Here is a 21,481-nt window from a genome sequence, read left to right as displayed (position 1 = left end):
CAAAGGGAAATGGTTGCAGCCAGTACCCTCCCCATGTGAAAGTGAGCTGTGCAGATAACAAGCCATCTTGTAAATTCGGTCTGACAGGTGCGCCGGCATTCCTTCAAACTCTACTGTAGCAAAGGGAGGTTAACCCTTTCATTCCTGCTCAGTCGGTCCTGAATTTACAGCAACCAAGCCCATATGGTGCAGCAGATGGCCTGTTATAACCCGCCAAGTGATATGACTAAGACCTGAACAGGTGCTATTGATGTGAAGTTGCCAAATGTCAGTTAAACTGGTTCTGATAGGGTTCCTCTGACTGGTATGAGCTTGTCTGGCTTGAGGTGGGGTTCTCCCATCAGAAGAGAATAACAGCAGACTTGCACATGACGCGCCTGAAATACACAACGCAGCAATAAGACCTAGACTGAGCAATTTAAACAATGATTAGACTTGCAAGTAAATTATAAAAAACTTTATTAAGTGAGCCTTATATTTGATCTGCATTCAGCTCAGTTACAAGTACATCTTGTCGATCATTCCACGCAGAAGTTGCTTGTATTTGAAAGTTGGTATGCAAAAAAACAAGATCATTTGATACACATTGAAATAAATATGATTTTGAATATGAATACATATTTCTCTTCCGTTCAGATCATTATGCAACAGTCCTATGCTATTAGGTCATAGTAGCCCCAGTAGGATAAAAATTCTATTACATAGTATAGAATGGACGAGTCCAACAGCTGTGTATGTGACAAACTTGTACGGCACTTCAATCTCTTTCCTCCTCCTGGCACTGTCGTCAGTTTTTGGCACTCTGTACCAGGAATACAAAACCTGGAGGCTCAAGGTTTTCACTACCTGCCGAGTTCCCACTAATGCTACAACTCCCACGAGGGAGCGGGCAGCCCCCGCTGCTAGTGCCTTTGCCGTCAGTGTAGGTAGGGGCACAGGCAACACCCCCTGTGGCTCAAAAGTCTGCCCCAGCCGCTCGTTCACCCAGTATCCCACAGAGCTGCCGGCCAAACATCCTAGAATGGTGGTCGTGTCGCCCCTCGTGGTGCTGTAATGGCCCAGCTCTGGGTACGTGTAGCCGAGGAGGAGGGGGACAGTTAGCGCCATGATGGGGGAGATGGGGCTGTGGAGCTGGAAGCGGTCGATGGTTTCCCAGCACGGGTAGGTGACGAACAGGATGACGCCTGAGATTAGAACGCCACAGACCACATCCTGAAAACAACAATAAGAATATTTTACCAGAAGTCCTTAAAGCAGTATTTTAAACGAATGTAAACAGTAAAAAATGTATCTAGTTAATGAGAAAATGAATACCACGTGTGTGTACAGTAAAGATAAGGCTACCACCAGTAGCCAGTAAGCTTATTATCTTAGATAAAGTGTAAACAGGGGAAACAGCTGCCTGCCTTTGATATGAGAAAAAAATGTGCCTGGCATCACCTTTAAAGCACACAAATGAATGCATACATGGTGTTTCTTTAATATGAAAACAAAGTAGAAGCCTAAATGCTTAAAACAGAAGATGGTGATTTTGCAGGGGTTATATGCCCATATCTTAACTGGGCACAGCAGCCTAACGTTAACCCACCTTGTCTCCTGATTTTAAGTGTTGATCAGTGAGCTTTCGAGGTGCTACTAGGCGGCTTGTGTTTTATGTTTAGACGGAGCCAGGCTACCTCTTCCCGCTCTGTCAGCGGAGGTGATCTAACCAGCTGCTCACTTTAGCCTTTAGTTTAATGGGAAGACCCAAGAGCGGTATCAATTCTCTCATCTAACGGGCAGGAAAATGACTAAAAACGTATTTGCATTCTTGCCAAGAGTGGGATGAACATGTAAGAGTTCACTTTATATAAGGCTACTGCCACCAGAAGCCATTTAGCTCAGCTTGGCTAAACAGTCTGGCTCCATCAGAGGGAAACAAAAGCTGCCGAGCCAAATTGACGCCTTAAGTACTGTTTGTTTCAAAAGAGATTATAAAGCGAGACTGGGATTTTACGTAGGTGCCCAACTAGCCTTGACCTGGCGCAGTAACCTCGAGGTGCTCTTAATAACATGGTGTCTTTTTTTCATGTTTGCCCTCAATGATACCATGTGGTAAATAGGCAGCTTAGACGTGCTGCTGGGTGGATTTTGTGTCAGGCTAGCCGTCTTCTGGTTTACAGTCTTTCTGCTAAGCTAACAGGCTGCTGACACCCACACACATGAGTGGTATCCCACTTCTCATCTGACTTTTGGCAAGAAGGCACACTTCCCAAAAAGGCCATTAGTTATTTATAATAAGGAAAACAGACATTACTCTGTCCTAATTACTGTGATGAATGTGTACTTAGAGATGACTGATTTAATAACTCAATATTAAGACATCGGGATTTTTTAAATGAACGGAACATTAAGCATCTGCTGCATTTAAAGTCTTGGATTAAAGCCTCAGTCAGACAGTTTAAACAGACCCTGATATGAATAATGAATCCTGCATTGAGCTTGAATGTTTCATGCAGTGTGTGTGTGTGTGTGTGTGTGTGTGTGTGTGTGTGTGTGTGTGACGAGCTCACCAAAACCGAGTGCATCCCAGTGTAGAGGCGGCTCAGACACACTAAGGACGACAGCGTCACTGCGATAAGCAGACCCACCTCAAACTGGAACTGAGTCACAAAACACACACTTAGATCACCAACCAGCACAGACTGATAACTGTATTTCTCTCTCTCTCTCTCTCACACACACACACACACACACACACACACTGATCAAAGTGATGAAAGATGAAATCTGTGAAACCAGAATGTAATATCACATGTGCCCGAAATTCCTGTCATTCCTCTTTGAAAACACAAGAACGGTTGTCCTTTTGTACTTTTCTTCCCTGTTAGTTTGTGATCAAATCATCCATTCGTCAATCCTCTTAATGGCGGCGTCCAACTCCTCTCTCTCCCACTTATCCATTCTGCCTCGTTGACGTACTGCCCGTCATTAAGTCCCTGTTCTTTTATTCCGCTACTGTCTCTCCATCCTCTCTCCCCGCCTCTCCTTTACCTACGGCGGCAGGTTTTGTTTCCCCCTTCATTTCAATAACAGTGAGAAGAGAGGCCTTGTGCATTCATTCACCTCCTCCACCCTCCCCTCCTGTGCCCCCCTCCTCTCCTCCTTTCTGCCTTTTTTCCTGTGTCTTTTCCTGTCTTTTGCAGCTGGAAGCCCATTCACTGGTAGTTCATGAAGAGAGGGTTTTTTTTGAAAGGCCACAAAGGATGCCAGGGACAGGAGGGGGTCACTCTGTGATTGACTGTCGTGACCTCCGACCTGCTCCGGGAACCGGGCGAGTCGCCCCAAGGCCCTCTGGCTATTCAGGAGTCTCTGCAACAGCCTGCTACTCATCTATAGCTATGCATGCTCTTTTCTTTCAGGGGGAATCCTCGAGGAATGTCGGGCCACAGTTAAGTGATCTACTGTACATGGGTTGTCTCGGGGTTGCAGGGACGATTTCTCTGACCTTGAGAACAGCACTGCGAGAAAAAATGAGGGCAAATAGCTGAAATGACGCGACCGCAAATCAGGCTGACAGCTGAAGAGGTAGTAAACTACTCACTGAAGGATTTAGGCATTGACTCGGTTCTTCATTAAAACAGCGCTTGATTAAGACAGCCTATGATTGAGCCACTGAGTGTTTTATTGACTTGGCAGGAGAGTGGGAGACATAAAGAGGGGCAGAGTCTGGAGGAGGAGATGTGGACTGACAGTCATTGACTCAGTCGAGTCCATCAGAAGACCAAACAGCAGCTCGACGGGTGTGGCTGATGGTGACTGATGGTGACTGCTGGCCCCGCCCGTCCTCGCCTATTGTCCAACAGCACAGTCGGGACGCTGTGATGGACAGCCGGGCCACTCCCTTCATCACGCTCAGCCACCGGTGAGCTAGCTGCCATCCACAGGCGCCTACCAGCGCCTCGGATTGTATTTCAGTCAGTGCCTTGATGGGAACGAAGCTGTTCATTTGGATCGACTCATTTAACTGGTGCCTCACTTATCGTATAAAGGAATCCATAAAATCCAATGGCGGTGTAATAGCACCACTAATGAGATACCTAGGGTCACAATTACAGCTCAACACCCACTTACTCTGTGCCTCCCAGCTCTAATGAGTTGTAAGTACGTCATCTGCAGTCAGCAATGGAGGAAATATCTTTTTTTTTTATTGTAATAGCTAGTGTAACCACCGACTATCACAGTTTTAGTAATAATCCCTACCATCAAGAAACAATGTACAGTAATTGTTATTGCCATGTCTAAATATCAGACTGAGGCGACTTGCGAGGGCCTCCATTATTTCTAGTGTTAAGTGAAAAGTGAAACAAAGAAGAAGAAATGAATGAAACAGCAATTCTTTTTTTCAATTAACACTTGAAATGGTGCCGGCGCCTGCGTAGGGGACAATTACGATATTTTATTTCATTAATCAATATCAGCAGCGGGAATTTAGAATTTGACAGTAAGATGAATATAGTAACTTGTGCAAAGTGAAGGCATTTGAGGCTTTACACACAATGCAACACAAATGCGATGATGTACATGTATACTAAATACGATGTGGCCTCCTGGCGTGTGGACCCCAGGAGGACTAGGCCCCGAGCTGTTGAAATGCATGCATGGAAATCGTTTTTCCAACTTTGATGAGAGAATCTGTAGTAAAATAATTCTATGGCAATCTACGTAATAGTTGTCGAGAAATTTTAGTAAAAACAAGAAATGTCAACTTCTTTCAAAATGTCAGGCGGGCTGCACGATTTAAAATTTTGGCCTTGAGTAGAAGCAGTGGGACCATGTTGCTGGTTGTTGAGGGGAACATGGATATCTGTGACCAATTTTATGGAAATCCACTCACTGGTTGCCAAGACATTTCACTCAAAACCACAAAGAACAACCTCATGCTGGCAGTAGAAGAAAAGTCAGAGGATCACCGAAGATCACCATTAGGCTGAACGTTGTCGGCTTTATGAATGTCAGCACATGTCAGCTATACATTTAAATGAAATACATCCAGGAGATATTTCAGTCTGGACTTAAAGGGTTCTACCAAGCAGATGACCGACATCGCCATTTGTGAAGCCACAGTGCGAGCGTGGCTACTTATTTAACCTCAAAGGGTCAACTTACTAGCTTTTCTGAGCTTTCAACCACTTCTCACTTCAGAGAGTGGAACGCCTGTCTTATTAAGTGGATTGGTCTTTGGAATTGTGAACTGTGTTTGATGACACTGACCGCTTCCCGGTCGATGCTGTGACCTTTCTTTGGACCCGAGCCGGCTCCGTTTGCTGGAAACTGAGATGCAGTTGGAAGCATCTCTCTCATGTAATAATTATTAAGTAATGTCATATTTGTGTTGCACACAAGTGCCAGGAGCACTCTTGAGTTTTGTTGTATGTAATCGGGGCTAGCGGCGATGCTCACCTGTATCCTGGAGGGAGCACTTAGCAAAACCGTGAAGGAGATGGCGGTGGCGGCCATGGCGTGGGTGGAAGGGAGCCCGTACTCGGCATCGACTCGTGTCTCCAGCTTCACGACAGGGGGCGAGGGGGGGCGAGGAAGCTTCAGCAAATCTTTCATCACCTGGCCGACGTACATCACCAACTTAGAGAGGGGAGAGGACACGTGTCGGTTACAAGCAAGGTCCCACCAGATACACGTTTTATCAGGTCAGAAGATCCATTATGGTTTTGTTCCAACATTGAACCTTATTTAAAGAGTGGGGAGAATGTTTATTTTTACATTTAATCGGCTTCACACAGTATAGATTTATCGTCTGTACCTGACAAGAATAACTCTACAGCATCATAATAATGAGATACAGTGAAAGGAATTACAGAAGAGTACTGCAGTGTGCCGGGCCACCAAAGCAAAATTAGAGATGTCGGAGGATGATAATAAAATAATGAGGAGAGGAAGTAAAAATCCTGATTAGGCTACGCTCTAAAACTAACCGCACTCCGTCATAAATAAGTAATCGCCATTCCCACTCAACAAAAAAAGAAAAGGAAGAGAAGAAAAAAGAGTGGCGACCCACCCTTGGTGTAAAGTGCAGATGCTGCAGTCGTACAGTAACAAAATCTATTGTAAGAAACTGAGAGTTGAAGAAGCCGGTGTTTGCTGACGCAGCGTCTTCAGCTGATGGGGTCAGACTGAGGGCTCCTGACACAATGACACACTCAGTGCAAGGTGTGTGTGTGTGTGTGTGTGTGCGCGCGTGTTGCCAAATGTGCTGCCTATTCTCTTTCATGAGTTCCCTGGCGGCCCTTGGAGGGGCAGCCTGCTCCGGCTTCAGGTTTATTTAAAGCTCTGCCTTGTATATTTAATGAATGGCTGTCTTAGCAAGGAGCAGGGAGGCAGTGTGCAGAGAGCGAGCAGGACACTAATGTGTGTGTTTAAGGGAGAGAATAGAGAGGTTGTTATTACCGTCTCTACTGACACTGTAATCAGGAAATTCTTGTTACCATGGCAAATGAGATATAAAAGTACATCTGCTGACCCACCGTTAGTGCAGCAACCGGTAGACACGCAGATGGATGGAAATTAAAGCGCTCAAAATGGCCAGAATAATGTGGACATCAGAGGTTACACTCTCTCATTTCAAAATCTTGGGGATCAATAGGCTGCAATAGATTTCAAAAGATTTCCCTGAAGAATGCGGGCAGAGATGACAGAAGATCTTGGATGCCTGCTGCAGAGATTTGTTCAAGAATACTTGTGAGGTCCAACACTGGGCAACAAAGCCTCTTATGAACCTGTCTTTGTGCACGCGGACATTGTCATACTGGAACAGGAGAGGGTCTTCTAACAAACTGTTGGCCCAAAAGTTAGAGGAACACCATGGTAAAAAATACCTTTGTATGCTGTGAAAACAAGATCTGTCTTAAAATAATAGTTTGGCATATTGGGGAATATACACCAGTCAGCCAAAACATTAATACCATTAACAGGTGAAGTGAAGAACATCAATCTCATGTGTTTCTGGGAAACCCTGGATCCCAACATTCAGGTGGATACCACTTTAACAAACAACCCTACCCAAACAGTGTTGCAGACAAAAGTAGACCCCCTCATGACAACAGCACTACCCAATGGTAGTGTGGCCACACTGTGGCTCAGGCATGGCTCTGCACTGTCAAGGCATGGACACAGGACCTCTATTAGGGCCCTGTGGTGTCTGGCAACAAGGCATTGGCTGCCAGTCCTTTGGGTCAGGTAGGTTGTGAATTGGGGCCTATGTGAATCGGACTTGTTCAAACATGTCCCAAGGATGTTTGCGAGTTAGATGAGAAAATTGTTGACTTTTGTATCCGTGCATATTGTGCGTTTAATCTGTACACAAATTTTAATCTAGGGAGACTAAAAGTCTAGTCACGCTGTGAGATGGTAGTTTGAGCCAATGTCAGCATGCCAACAGGCTCACAATGGCTGTGTCCGAAATCCCTCACTACTCCCTATGTAGTGCACTACAGAGTGAGTACGCCATTTTGTAGTGCTGTCCAAATGTCTATTTTGGGAATTATAATACCCTATATAATGGACTCAAGTATCCCACAATGCATCGCGAAAAGTAGTGTTCAACCAAATGGACACTAACAAAGACAGACAGACAGACAGATAGACAGATAGATAGATAGATAGATAGATAGATAGCATTTTCATATTAGAACAAAATGGGACTGTCTTTAGTTTTGATGATGGCATTTCTAGAAGTGTCACTTTGTGGTTGTAGGGGGAGTTGAGTGCTATATCTACTTTTAGAGAACAGCTTATTCATCTACACAGTACTTTTATACGGTGTCTCCATTGTTAGCCTGACAACCGCATGGAGATGACAAGAATGTGGGAAGTGATGCCTCGCCAAGAAACGGGTACAGTGCATCACATGCCAGTAAAACCACAAATGTACAGCGTGTTAATTATTGAGTTTTACAAGTACTGCTCGGCATACTTTTTTAACTTGAGACAGTCATGTCAGAAGTTTTCCCTGGCCTTACGTGACCATGCTAAGGTAGGCTGACAGGCTCCAGTTTCTAGCTCCATACTATTTTTTTAACTCGCCTGAACAGCCCCAGCACAAAAATAAACCATCGGCCATTAGGTTCAGAGACAGAGTATGTGAAATTAGCGTGATTAAGATAGTGAACGAAAGCTAAATCTTTCATTTCATTTCTGCATCCTCTGCTAATGCCTGATTTTACAGTTACGTTTATTCTTCCAATATTCTCCTGTACCTACACACATGCACCCAGACAGAATAACTGGTAGGTAACCATTAAGTGGACAATAAACAGAGGACAGACAATGGTAAACCCATTTAGCACGTCTGACCCCATCCATTCAGCCCGACTGTGCATTCATACAACGAGCCATACTGTGTGCACACCATCCACTGTGTTCCCCACTCTACCCTCACACAATGAATCTGCCTACCAGTTCAAGTGCTTGCATGATATGATACCCTCGGCCCATCCCCTGCAGTCACCATCCACGCAGACATCAGATTCAACTGGCTCCAGCAAGACCAGCGTTTCATTGGTGTCTTTGTGCGAGTCACATCAAAGAGTTGACCTAGGGACAGTCTGGTCACATTTAGAGAAGAGTTAAAACCAGGTCAAGACACGCAAACAGACAAGTTGTGAGGGTGTGTGTTTTCTTGTGAATAAGTGTATTGATCGAGGCCAGTGCCACTTTGGACTTTGATCTGTCAACACATGAATCCCAGTGAATGTGTGTGTGTGCATCTGTGTGCGTGCATGTGTGTCTGTGTAGACACACAGAAGAGGAGCTATTGCAAAGGTCGCAGTTTGTATGTTTTGTTCCATAGTAATATAATAACTAAATGATTTGGTTACAAGTTCATGTACGACATAGTAATAGAATAACTGGTAATAAATTACTAATTTCAGTACAAAAAGAAACATATGTTATATCACATTGAACATTATAAAACCTTTATAATATTGTAGACCTTTATAAGAGTTTTTAAACAGTAAAGCTATGAGAAGTTTAACTGACTGTAGAACTGCTCTCTGAACCAAGAAGCACGTTCCTCTATAATATCATTATAAGACCGTGGAGCCAATATGCCAAATCCCCACAGCATGTTTCCCTGCAATTTACTGATATAGTCCTAGTGATGCATCAGAGTCCAGTTTTAAAGAAGTGCTCGGGCTTTAATGGCCTGCTCATTGATTCACAATCCTCTTGTGTTTTCTTTATAAACTTCCCTTCATTTTATTGCTTTTCCAGGCATTTGTGCAGTTTTTGTTTTGCTGAGTGGGCCCTAACTTCTCCATTAATGCCAAAAAAAATGAAAACTTATGGCAAACTGTTAAGAACAACAAGACTAAGGGAGAGCAGTACATGATTGCTCAAAGTAATAAAGTGTGCCCTCTCTGTATAAATTCACAAAAAGATCGGATTGTGGATTGTAAATTCAGACAGCGCTCGAAATGTACGAGCGGTCCAGTTTGTGGCGGCAAGCGCACTGCGGCTCAGAGTGACGAGCCTATTAACGAACATACCTGCAGTCTACCGCTAACATGCTGACAATACATTGACAATCAAGTCAATTTACTTTTCTGCCAGAGTTTTATGACCAAAAAACAAAAAGCAAAACAAAGGACATTCACATCAGCCTCAGCTGTTCTCTGTATTTAGTGCTAATGAGCAAATGATAGCATGCTAACGCGCTACACCAAAATAATGACTGACATTATACCTGCAGGCTGAAATTCAACGTGTAACCATTATCACTGAGCATAGTTTACACGCTGGAGTAAGCATTTTACTCAAAGCACCATGCTGTGCTTAAGTACAACCTCACAGAGCGGCTGGCATGTCTGTGCACTTGTTTGGCATAAACCTGATGCTAGCTGACACCTCCAACGATTGGACAAACCACCCAAGAACATTGTGTCAACCAACTTTAACAGATTTGTTTCGCCTCGGACAGTCAAGAAAAAGTATAAACCTCATAACGGAGAAGACACCACCTTAACGAGTCAAGTTCTGGTTGATGAGCCCACAAATCCACGTGCAATTTGGGTTTAAAAAAGGTCACAAAAGGGGGGGCAGGGGTTCCACCGGATCAGTTGTCCAGTGCAAGAGTGCAACGGAAACACAAACCTTTTTATTTGCAATCCATCTCGTCCTTTAGTCTATTTCCGATCAGCCGCAGGTGTTGGTTGCAAATATAAAAAATCCTGCAGCAGCTGGATCTGAAGACTTAAAGGGGCTCTGTGTAACTTCAGTGTTGTGCTGGAAACCAGTCATTAGTTTTTGTGGGTGGACTCAATAACTACACTAACGTTAGCTACTGGAGCGGGAGAGGCCCTGAGACAAGGCTCTCAAGAACATGCAAAAATTCTTATCCTTTGGATTATCGAGGAAAATCAGACCGGAGTCCTTCACACTACTTAAACAGACTGTCCACAGGCTTGTATGGGCAACAGAGAGAGATGAGGAGGCTCTGAAATGGGCAGTAAAAAGTGAACAATACATGTAAATTGCGTTAAATAGACTTTCAGACTAAAACCTTTACATATCCCGCGCTAATTAACTTTATCTGCCAACAGTCAACACCGACTGACCCAGACTGGAACAGACCCGATCAGTCATCACGCCTAAATCATATCATCATATAATTATCTCATCAAATCATAATGTCTGTGCCTGCCGTTAGTCCCATTCTGCTATAACAATGCTTCTACTAATCATAGCTAATGTTGTGTTCATCGTTTTTGTAAATTGTAATTAATAGGTTTTTGTTCTGGCTGTTCTCAAGTCCTTGAACTTTATGGAAAAAATGTAGTTATTATGCCAGAACAAACTGCAGTGACAGCAGTTTTCTTGTAGTGATGACAGGACCGGGGTGCACTCCGAGCTCAGAAGTCTTTTTATTCACGGATGAATTTCTTTTCTGATGTCCGGCCTTCATCGCTGATGGCTGATCCAGGACTGACGAAGGCCATGTCACGAAAGAAAGTTTTTGTCATTGAATGTCACCACGGTCTGTCATCACTAGTGAAAACTTTCCTGCAGTTTCTTTATAATCATTCTTTAGTTATCCACATCACAGTGTATGCCCTCTGTGTCATTATGTTAAAGTACCACTTGAGACCTTTGTTATTCCAAACAGCGCGGTGGGTGTATGATTTGCATAGCACTATGCTGCAATAATACCATACAACACGGCAACGTAATTCATGACCATATGGTTAATGACAGTTATTGTTTTCAAAGTCAACCAAAGTCACACCGCAAGTAAAGGCAACCGGGAGTCGTGAAGGACACAAAGATACGTGTGTTTAATGAGTGTGCGTGTGTGCGTGTTGGGGGCTGTAATTTCTTTGCTCATGCATACAAGTCTTAATTTGCACCCTTATACTTCAGTCGTTGGCGTGAGCTGCCGGTTTTTGAGCGTGAGACAGAGGAGAGAGAGTGCAAAGCCCTGTGTGAACCTTAGATAACACCACCAGCACAATAGCAGGGTGCTGTTAGAAGTCAGAAGTGCGGGGTGAAGGGCCCCGAGGGCTGACGGACCAAATGGTCGGTCCAGAGAGAGAAAGCTCAGAGTACTGATGAGGCCAATAAAACACTCCGCTGGTAGACCAGGGGGAGGAGGACACAGAGTAAAGCTGGTAATGTCTAACTAGAGGGAGGGCAATGAGTGTGTTTAGCGGGCGAGGTTGGGAAGCGCATGCATGTGTGTGTGTGTTGGTGTTTATGTGTGTATGAAAGGAGTTCACACAGGGGCCTGATGCAGCCAGGATGCCAGAAGAATGGTATCTCTTTCCCCTGAGGGGCCAAACAAGGGGTTCAGACACAGGGCACCCACCAAGCGCTCGGGGCAGGGACACAAAGGGCACAAAAACACACTGCCCGACACACACACAGTGCAGGAGAGTGGGGGTATGGCTGTCTGTGTCTCTACAAGTGTCAAATACACTGCTTCAGGGATCACATCTGACATGTTTTCAGGGCCTCTTGTCGCAATTTGCTGGTTTCAGTGAGGATAAACATCTAAAGAGGAGAGCCGAGCTGTCTTTTTCCTGTGATGTGTCCCCATGTGTGGCCTCTCACCATGTCAGGGGCCCTGGTCAGGCTGGCCCCAGTGGCCCCCTGGCCTGGGGATATGTGGACATGGTGGTGTCAGAGACAGGTCACTGGTGGGAGAGGGGGATGAAAGGAGGTTGAAAGGTGAAGAGAGGGGAGACGAAGAGCAGAGAGAAGAGAGGTGGTATTGTGGAACAAATGGACATCAGACTCATGACTTGTGTTTGCGACTGCAGAGGTGGTCCCGCATGTCCACACACACATTTTGTCTTGAGCAGTGACTTACGGTCCACATGTTGACCAGGCGTCTGCACAGGAACGGGTCCAGGCTCCAGTGTATACAGGGCAAGCAGGTGATGTAGAAGACTTCATGGCCCAGGCCTGCCGAGATCAGGAAGAGGAAGTGCAGCAACCAGTTCCTCACCTCGTACTGAGGTCTGCGGCAGCCCTGCAGGCAAAACATACAAATGAACCCAAAATATGGTGGGACAAGGTGTTCAAAGACGGCTCATGGACCAAAACTAGGTCAGATTGGATCGACCAGCCAGCATTGCAGCCACACCCTATGTTGGCTACACACCTGTCGCCTTATTTGCATCTTCTTTACATTACATATTGTCATTTAAACCAGGCAGCAAGACGGAGTTTATTGGATTTCTCTATTCTGCTGATTAAAGGTAGCACGTGAACAAACACCAAGCATTTTTTACTACTGCACTTTCACAAAGGGGCTCACTAGCGTCAGGTTTTTTAAGAGAGTGGTCAAAGGTCAACACAGCAGAGGCCGAGACATTTACGCCTGGGTTATACACCAAAACACATTCATACACCAACAACTGTGGACACCATGTACATCTGTAGTAGTTCTACTTATACTACTTTCTTGTTCCCACTTTGAGGACGCATTCTACACATGCACAGGCATATTTTGTAGCTTATTGTACCGTTGTGGCCTAAATGACAGTTCAACACTGTCATAACAACTTGGAGGTATCCTGAGCCGACACGTGATGATATGAAATTTACGTCGCCCAACCCCTTTAAGCCCAAATCAGTTGTATGCCATATCCAGACTGTGTCCAGATTGATTTTTAGAAAGTCTGGATGGCAAATTGGATCCAAAGGAGGTGGTCGGAAATGCAGATAAGTCTCAGTCTGGACACTCTGGCAGCTCGTATCAGATATCAGAGCGTCCTCTGTGCCACTCACAACACAACACACAACAGAGTCGGAGAGTTCAGCAGAGCGGCTGAGCAGAATACCAAAAGAGTGGTATGGACGAAATGAATTGTAATAATGAAAATAAATGAAAGGAAGTGTTTGCTCCACAAGTTGACAGTGTGCTTGTCTGGAGGGATAGATGATTTATCTTGCTTCCGCACGTCGCCGTCACTGTTTTTTATTCTTCCTCCTTTTCAAAGCAAAGTCTGGACATAAGGCCCGACGAGCTGTATGGAGATATATCATAGGGATGTGTTTTCCAGTCCCCGGCTGCTCCAGGTGTTTGGATGAATGCCGTCACGCTGTTTTGCTGTCAGGCTCCTGAAATGTTTTGCTTTCCATCTGCATGTTGGTGCCCAGGGGATGGCTGAATTTTCATTTTTCGGGTGAATTTTTCCTTTAGTGCCATACTAATCAACTGGACCGGCGACAGGTACATCTAAAAACTGGCAGAGTTTCAGCATTTGTGTTTGCTCAAACGTGCCCCATTCAGAGTTCCTGATGAATGATACCAATAAGCGGCTACAGGAAGTTAATGCTGCTGTGTGGATGAATAAATGAAAAAGTGTTCATGTTGTAATATTTAAGTGCCGTATTTATATCATCGAGTGAAACTCCTAAGCCAGAAAGAGACTTGCCTGTGGCCCCCTCACCTCAGTTCATGGCCTTAATAAAGTGTTTGTCTAAGGAATGGAGACAGAGAAGAATGCACACATCCCCACTCCGCCTGTCAGTATGCATGTGAGGTTCTGGTGGCTCACAGAGACATGCAGAAGAACTAGAAAAGCCAGTCACAGTTTGGTTTGCTTATCTAAACATCTCTCAGTACATTCACACGTTAGTTTTGTTTGGTTTTTATTAAGGAGTCCATTGTACATTTGGCTCCACATGTTGAATTCGATGGCCGTGTTCTAATGTAATGCAAACCAGAGCTCTAACACCGGTGCTGGGACCATCTATTCATTCATTCTATTTAAACGTATCTCAAATGTTGTGGGAAATAAATGCAAATACGCTCTGCCACCACAGTGAACACCTTGATTTCTATTTCTAGTTAGAAAATCATTTTAAGGCTCGATGCGCTTAAATATTTAGGAGAGCAGTTTCCCCTCATGAAACGACTTACACCGTCGGCATATCCATCCTCCTTGTGCCTGAAGTTTGAATTCATATCCTGGTGGCCGCATCTCGCCCTCAGATGTTCACGTGATTTGTCAGCCGGTACCGGGTCTCCAGCTGGAGCGCGCGACCTCCCTCCGCTCTGACGCGCGCCTTCGACCAGGAAGAGCCCGCATCGTCTCTGGAACCGGGCCACGAGCTCCGGGTCTTGCAGGTAAGCCAGGAGCTCCAGCGTGACGGCTGAAAAAGGGGCACAGGCGCAGGGAGCAGAGAGGTGTGGATCCTCTGAGCAGGACTGGGTTGTGGAAGGTGATATGGGCGCGGGCAGGTCGCAGGTGCGGCCGCTGCTGCGCGCCACAGGTGTGCGCAGAAGGGCGGGGCAAGGAGTGGGATGACCCGCTTTTCTGGAGTGGTAATTCGTGTGTGTGACCTTTATTCTGGGTTGGGTCACAAGGTATTTACAGCAAGCGGAAGGGAGATTTATTTTATGTCCCTGAGCGCTGGTCATTTGTGCTTTTATCCTCACACTGCTGAGAAGAGTAAACAGCTGAGGAAGCTGGTCAGTGGCCCACTGGCTGATATGGGATTCAGTTTTTACTGTTTAAAATGAGGAAATATTGATAACTCATCGTGCAGAGCCAAATAAGAGAGTGCTGCTCCAGGCCTAAGCGGTCCTGATCTGGAGCATTTTGGGCTCAAATCTCATTTCTCAGCCGTCCATGTTGAGCTCAAAGCCCTCTGATGCAGTAATCTGCTGCTGTCCTGGACCAGACCCAGCTCAGCTGTCTGTGGCTGTGTGTAAGAGGATGAGAGAGAGCGTCGTGTGGAATGCAGCCTGTTATTACGTTTGAATTACTGTTCAGTTGATTTCGTTTTACCAGATCGATGAACACATATATGAACCAATAAACGCTGCAGGTCAGACTATATATGAGCGAGACAGTCCAAGGATCCACTCTCAGCAACATTACCATCAGTCATTCATATCAGTTTAAAGTCAAGGTTTTCATAGGTTTCTTGTCTGTTATGCTTAAAGGGTAATTCCACCATTTTCACACATTTAAATGTGCTAACATTTCTTGAGTACTACTACTGCATGCGCGACAGAGGCATAAAGCCTTTTGTGGCTCCAGAGGAGGCTGCATGCATGCAATCTGGTGAATATCCCCCACTGATGTCACGCAGTTGGTAAATTGCATTGGGGGTAATGTAGGCAGCAGGTTTGGAAAAGTGGTCCACTGGTCTAGCATTGCACTTCTGTAATACTGTTGGGCTCCTAGTGGACAGTTTACACACAAATTATCAAAATCAAATCATCAGAAGCAGAAATCTCACCTTTTTTAAATTATTTTCTTTCATTTTTTAAAATTCATTTTATATTTGTATACTTCCTTTATTTCTTCCTCCTTTTCAAAATAAAGTTTTGGAGACCTGGATCACGCTGGACGAGCTGTATGGGTGCTGTCACGCTGTTTTGCCGTGAGGCTCCTGAAATGTGTTATGTTCCACCTGCATGGGTGAATGAATTGTCATTTTTTTGGGTGAGCTTTTCTAAAGACCATACCAGCAATCAACATGTGTAGATAATGGAACTTCACTCTGGAGGTTCATGTGCACACTTTGGAGTACGTTTGCTGAGTTTTGCAAGATTTTCAAAGTGGTTCAGACAACCTAAAATCAGCAATACATGTCTACAGGGTACAAATAAAGCTCCTGCTGCGACCGTGACCGTGCTGCGGTGCCAGACTCCCAAAGATTCTCACATGATATACTGAACGTGTTGGCCTGCAGCTTCCTCCCTCCACCGACTCGGATTGAATCAAACAGCCAGCTGCTCCGCTCGGTCCCTGGTAACTGTGAGACAGCGCGGGAGCTTGTTGTGTGACTGGAAGTTATGCTGGCACATCGTGTGACTTTAGATCGCTTTGTTACAGGAAACAGTGAATCGACGCCCCCGAGTTGACCAAATTAGCGCATCCTGTGGTCTGGCGCGGTCTACGTGATTGGGATCGAGCGTGGCTGTCATAGCTGCTCCCTGCGCACACAGAGTGCTGAACACAACAACAACAACAACCACAACCACAGCAACACACACACACACACACACACACACACCCTCTCTCTCTCTCTCTCTTTAACGGGACTTTAGGACGACACATCCCCCCCTCCCCACCCTCTCTCTCTCTCTCTCTCGCTCTCTCTCTCTGGGTTGTGGGATGCTCGGACTCTCTGAGCCCTCGCATCGGAGTCACCACCATTACATCATCTATTCCCACAAAGCCCAGCGCCAAATGAGAGCGTTTTTAATATTTAACCGGGATCCCGATCGTTCGGACCGAGCGGCATCTCTTCGCGGAGGACGCCGTGGGGACTGTTAAAAAAAACACACACACACACCAGCACTGTCTGCGGGGATGATGGCGTTTCAATGAACAGGGAGGAGAGGAGGGGGAAAGGAGGAGAGACGTGCACCGTCATCAGCATCTGTCCGCCAGCTCCCTTTGTGTTCACCGGAGAATGTGAATGGCGAAAGATGACATGGCAGAGGTAGATTTGGCATCAAACGGAGCGGAACCCCCCGGCGAGGCCTCCTCGGCGTTCCCCTACGAGGAGTACGAATGCAAAATCTGCTACAATTATTTCGACCTTGACCGCCGGGCGCCCAAGATCCTGGAGTGCCTGCACACGTTTTGCGAGGAGTGCCTGAACACGCTTCACCTCCGGGAGGAGCGGCCATGGCGCATCAGCTGCCCCGTCTGTCGCCACCGGACCCCGGTGCCGGATTATCGGATACAAAACCTGCCCAACAACACCAAGGTGACGGAGGATTTTCCGCTCTACATCGACTCGGACCCCCTGCCTCAGGACGCTTTGCCGCCGTACCCTCCGCCGCTGCACCCAGCCCTCGTCGCCCTCCGCCGGGAGGAGGCGTCGGGGACGTCCAGCGCCAGCCAGGCGACCCCGTCCACCACCGTGTCCACGGCCACGACCCTCTCCCAGGACTCGGTGCGCTACGACAGCTGTCAGAGCTGCAAGAGGGTGGCGCTGACGACCGGCTGCGTCTGCGTGATCTTCTCTTTTCTGTCCATGCTGGTGTTGCTGTTCATGGGCCTGATCTTTGTGCACAGTCACAGCATTCCTCCCTCGCCGGCGGGACCCATTTGCTTGTCGGTCGCCAGCATTCTGGCCATGTTCTCGGTGGTCGTCACATGGCTCATCTGCTGGCTCAAATACAGACCGGATCATGAGACGGGCCGCGCATCCGCCACCAGTAACTCCCGGAGAAACGCCTGACAGGCTGCTGGCTCTGACTGTTGATGGAGATGTTGTACTGTGGCCGTGTGATGATGTACATAATACTGGCAACTGATACTCCTGCTCCCTTTACTTTTTTTCTAAGAATCAATCTCGTCCAAAATGGCCTTTTTATCAGTACAGCAAACACCCAAGGGCCTTCGTGTTGTTTGGAGCAATAGGCCGACATGATCCTTGATAATCTTTTTCCTGAAGTTAAGTTATGCACTTGAATTTACAGTAGGCCCAGTTGACTGGGCAAGTTGATGGGTGAACAATGTCCAGCACCTAGATCCTGGTGTTGGTCCAAGCTGTGGTGGGTTTGATGACTGAATGTGAAGTGCTTACTCCCAGGGGGTTTGATACCCCCCCACCTGATCCTGATAAATAATATGCATATCCCACTATGCCACTCACTGTATGATAACTGTCCATGGCGAGTCACTCTTATATCTCAACAAAAGCACTATTGTATTGTACAGATATTTGACGGTGGTCACTTCTGAGTTCCCAGGTGATGGATTGAGGGTTTTTTTTTGTTTTTTGTTTTTTAAATGGGGGCCTGTATGTATATGTGAGAAGCCTCTAAAATGTCATTCCGTTACAGAGAACTCGTATTCACGATCCAAACTGTAAATAGTCCGCAGAGAAGCGGTGAGTGGTACTGGATAGGTGTGATCAGCCTTCCCTGATCTCTGGGCTTTAACTAACCCCTACAGGATGGCACTGTTTCCTTTCCCACAATGAAAACTGCACCTCTTCCAGGATTTTCAAAGGGATTCCAAGAGATGGCTGGTGATTTTTGATCCCTGCATTTGGCTATTTTTTTGTGCGCATGTAAGCTCCCCAAAGGTCAGGGCTTTTAGATTGAACTTTTCTTTCTTTTTTTTTTTTTAAATGGCAGGGACATTGTGTCTCCTGACTCGTGTGCCTCACCTTGTTGCTGAATGAAGCAAAACTTCACTTGCAATCATGATCAGACTCATGCACAGGGGCCGCCCGCCGCAGACAGCGTCCAGCTGGGGAGCCGGCAGGGATTTCCTCTTTCTGTCACATCACTCACACATCGGAAGTTGAAGACAGGGTTTCCAACATGGAGCTGCCTCCCACACTGGCACCTTTTTTTTTTCCCTCTTCTTTCTTTTACTTGTGAAAAATGCGGGTCTTTGCATCTGGCTTTGAAAGAGAGGTCAGACAAGATTGAGTGTGTTAAACAGGTATAATCCAGGTTAGATTCCACCCTCAGCTGCTTCCATGTGCAGGTTTGCTCCTCGCTGGCCTTCAAAGCCACATGTGAGAATCTTTAAGCTTCTGTATGTTGGTCAGGTCAGTCATGGAGAACAACTTGAAGATGGTATGATTTGGTGTCACTCTGGCTCCACTGAGAGTGTCAGGAGTCGTAATTACCTCTGGGAACTTCAAGAGCCCGGGAGCTGTGTGGCTGAGATTAGAAGGAGGCATACAAAAGGCATATAAGCATTTCAGTGCCTGCACTAACTCAATGCAAATGTTTTATTTTCCTCAACTAAAACTTGATATAATTGGATTTTAATGGGCCTTTTTCCCCCCTCAGAAATACATTGTATCAAAACAGAAGCACTGAATTAACTTTTCAGTGAAATCAGCTACAGCGGTATCAAAAATGCTAACTACTTCTTCTGAATATTACTGTGAACCGTTGGTAAATTCTGTGTATGTGACTGTTGCTACGATTATTTATTTATAATTCTTCAATATGGCAAAAAGAAGTGCCACCTTTATTTGTGGTTTGCGGTGTTACGACCCTCATGTTGACAAATGTGTGATGGTCCATGAAGCATGTGTATTGCACTCCCGTGATATGCTCTGACTCCCTGAACTTCCCGACAGCATTTAGTGTAGAATCGGGAGACGATTCGGACACCGAAGCGGTTTAATCGAAGCACTTATTGCCCCCTCGCTCACTCATGGTGTCCCTACCTCACTGCACGGGGGACGCAGAGCAGAAAACCACAAAAGACGGTCCAACATGATTCTTAAACCTCCTCCCTATCCGATCCCCATGCTTGCTTCAATCATCCCGCTCACCCTTTTCCCCCCAAAAAATCTGTCAGATGATGCACTTTCACCCTCCTATTTGACACAAGTAACGGGGGCTACCTTCGACAAATGTAAGCATATTGTATTTATTTCCGAGGACCTAGAAAAATGTTGTCGGTTTTTATGAGAACCTGTGGTTGTCGTTGAAGTACCAAATGTATTTGCACAGAGAAAATGTTCCTTACGTGCTGTTTTACATACATAAACACATTTCAGTAATAAAGGAAAACATGAATACCCATCACATTCATTCTCTGTCTTCGTGTGGTGAAGCAGCTGACAGAATATCCTGTTACCAGGGCTGTGTTTTACCAGGCTCGACCTTACATAATGACTGGTAATGACTTGACTCATTTATCCTGTTGTGCCAAAGCGTAATCCCTTTCTGGGTCACGCCCCCCCCCCCCCCCCCCCCCTCTACTCTATGAAATTATGAAAACTTGACCCCAGCTCCTTCCAATAATGTTTTTAATGACAGGCCATCAAAAGTCCCCCCTAAATGCTAAAAGAAACAACAGCTTTTTGGTTGCTCTGTAACAGCCTAATTTCCTATTTGATTTCCCCCCAGTTGGTCTCTCCAGGGTCTGACTGAGGATTGCCCTCCCTGCTGTGCATCAAATACGCCCCCTACTGGCAGACAGCGGAGCCTACATGCTCCTAGAAAAAAACAAAAAAAAAACAGAGCAGACCTACTCCCTCTGAGTCAACTTCCATTTCTCATGTAGGTCTAGTTGTGTAAACTTGTGGTGGCTGAAACTTGATTAAAAGTCAATAAATGTTTTCAGTATGGGCTCCTGGATGCTAATATCACCGACTGAGATTTCCTCATATGAGCTTTCCTGTTAACACAAGGCTCCCCTTTTTTTTAGTTGATACAATCTCAGCCATTCAGCAACAACATTTCCTCTTCACAAACCAACCAAATGGATTTAAAAAAAAAAAAAAAAAAAAAAATGTTGACCAATCACCATCTTATTACGAGGCACTATTTAAGACACACATACTTTACATCATATATTAACCGAACGTGCCACGCCTCATAAATCAGAGCAGTCACACATAGTCAGTCCATTAACTTTAATAATATAGATCCCGGCTCTCTTTCATATTCTCAGCTCCATGCAAACAAGTCGCTGTCAGCTCATTGGTCGAAAGGAGCGCAGCAGCACAAGACTAAAGCCTATTGTATGCGACCGGCTGTGTTCTTCAATCAGCGACTGTTACACTGATTACTGGAAAACAGTTTGAGGCAGATGTGTGTTTACAAATTAGCCATGACTGCAAACAAAAACGAGAGGACGCGTTTCTGCGAGGATGCCGGGCTAATGAGCCCCGCTGCCTCTCAAACACTGAGCTCCGTGTGTCTGACTCCGACCTGTACGTCCACACAGGTCCGTCCAGCGGTGATGGGCTACGCAGCGTGACGTCACCGGTCAACAGCGGCAATTGGACCAACCAGGAAATAAACACGAAGCCCGCGAAGCCTAGCTTACTGCTGTCAGCGCAGCCCACTCATTTACGAATTTTATACATTTCGCAGTTTTGTACTCATGTCACACTCGTCAAAAACAAATTGTAGGCATGCTACAAACGCTTTTTTATTTTAAAGTATAAACGATATTGATTGTATAAATAGTGGTGGAAAGTTATCAAGAAGGTCACTTGTACTTTCCTGAGTAACTTGTGTCCA

General features: G+C 45.7%; 2 protein-coding genes across 5 annotated transcripts; one reads left to right on the top strand and one right to left on the bottom strand.

Moving 5' to 3' along the window:
- Positions 1–442: 442 nt before the first annotated feature.
- sgpp2 (sphingosine-1-phosphate phosphatase 2) lies at positions 443–15,786 on the bottom strand. Of its 4 annotated transcripts, XM_030396448.1 has the most exons (6): positions 12,365–12,526; positions 12,106–12,188; positions 8,452–8,600; positions 5,443–5,622; positions 2,553–2,642; positions 443–1,212 (listed from the first exon to the last, which is right to left on the bottom strand). In XM_030396448.1, exons 3-6 carry the CDS (start codon positions 8,488–8,490, stop codon positions 667–669), a joined length of 855 nt encoding a protein of 284 aa, XP_030252308.1. In that variant the 5' UTR covers positions 8,491–8,600; positions 12,106–12,188; positions 12,365–12,526; the 3' UTR covers positions 443–666. The 4 variants fall into 4 exon arrangements, with proteins under 4 accessions (XP_030252308.1, XP_030252298.1, XP_030252327.1 ...); XM_030396438.1 differs by lacking the exons at positions 8,452–8,600; positions 12,106–12,188 and adding an exon at positions 14,426–15,786; XM_030396467.1 differs by lacking the exon at positions 8,452–8,600.
- A 774-nt stretch (positions 15,787–16,560) lies between these two features.
- Positions 16,561–20,037, top strand: rnf228 (ring finger protein 228). Its single transcript, XM_030396481.1, has one exon. It carries the CDS (start codon positions 16,942–16,944, stop codon positions 17,710–17,712), a length of 771 nt encoding a protein of 256 aa, XP_030252341.1. The 5' UTR covers positions 16,561–16,941; the 3' UTR covers positions 17,713–20,037.
- Positions 20,038–21,481: the final 1,444 nt, after the last annotated feature.

Source organism: Sparus aurata, chromosome 2 (assembly GCF_900880675.1).
Source record: "Sparus aurata chromosome 2, fSpaAur1.1, whole genome shotgun sequence".
NCBI lineage: Eukaryota > Metazoa > Chordata > Actinopteri > Spariformes > Sparidae > Sparus > Sparus aurata.
Note: the sequence above shows the minus strand (reverse complement) of the source record. Positions and strands in the feature narration are given on the sequence as shown.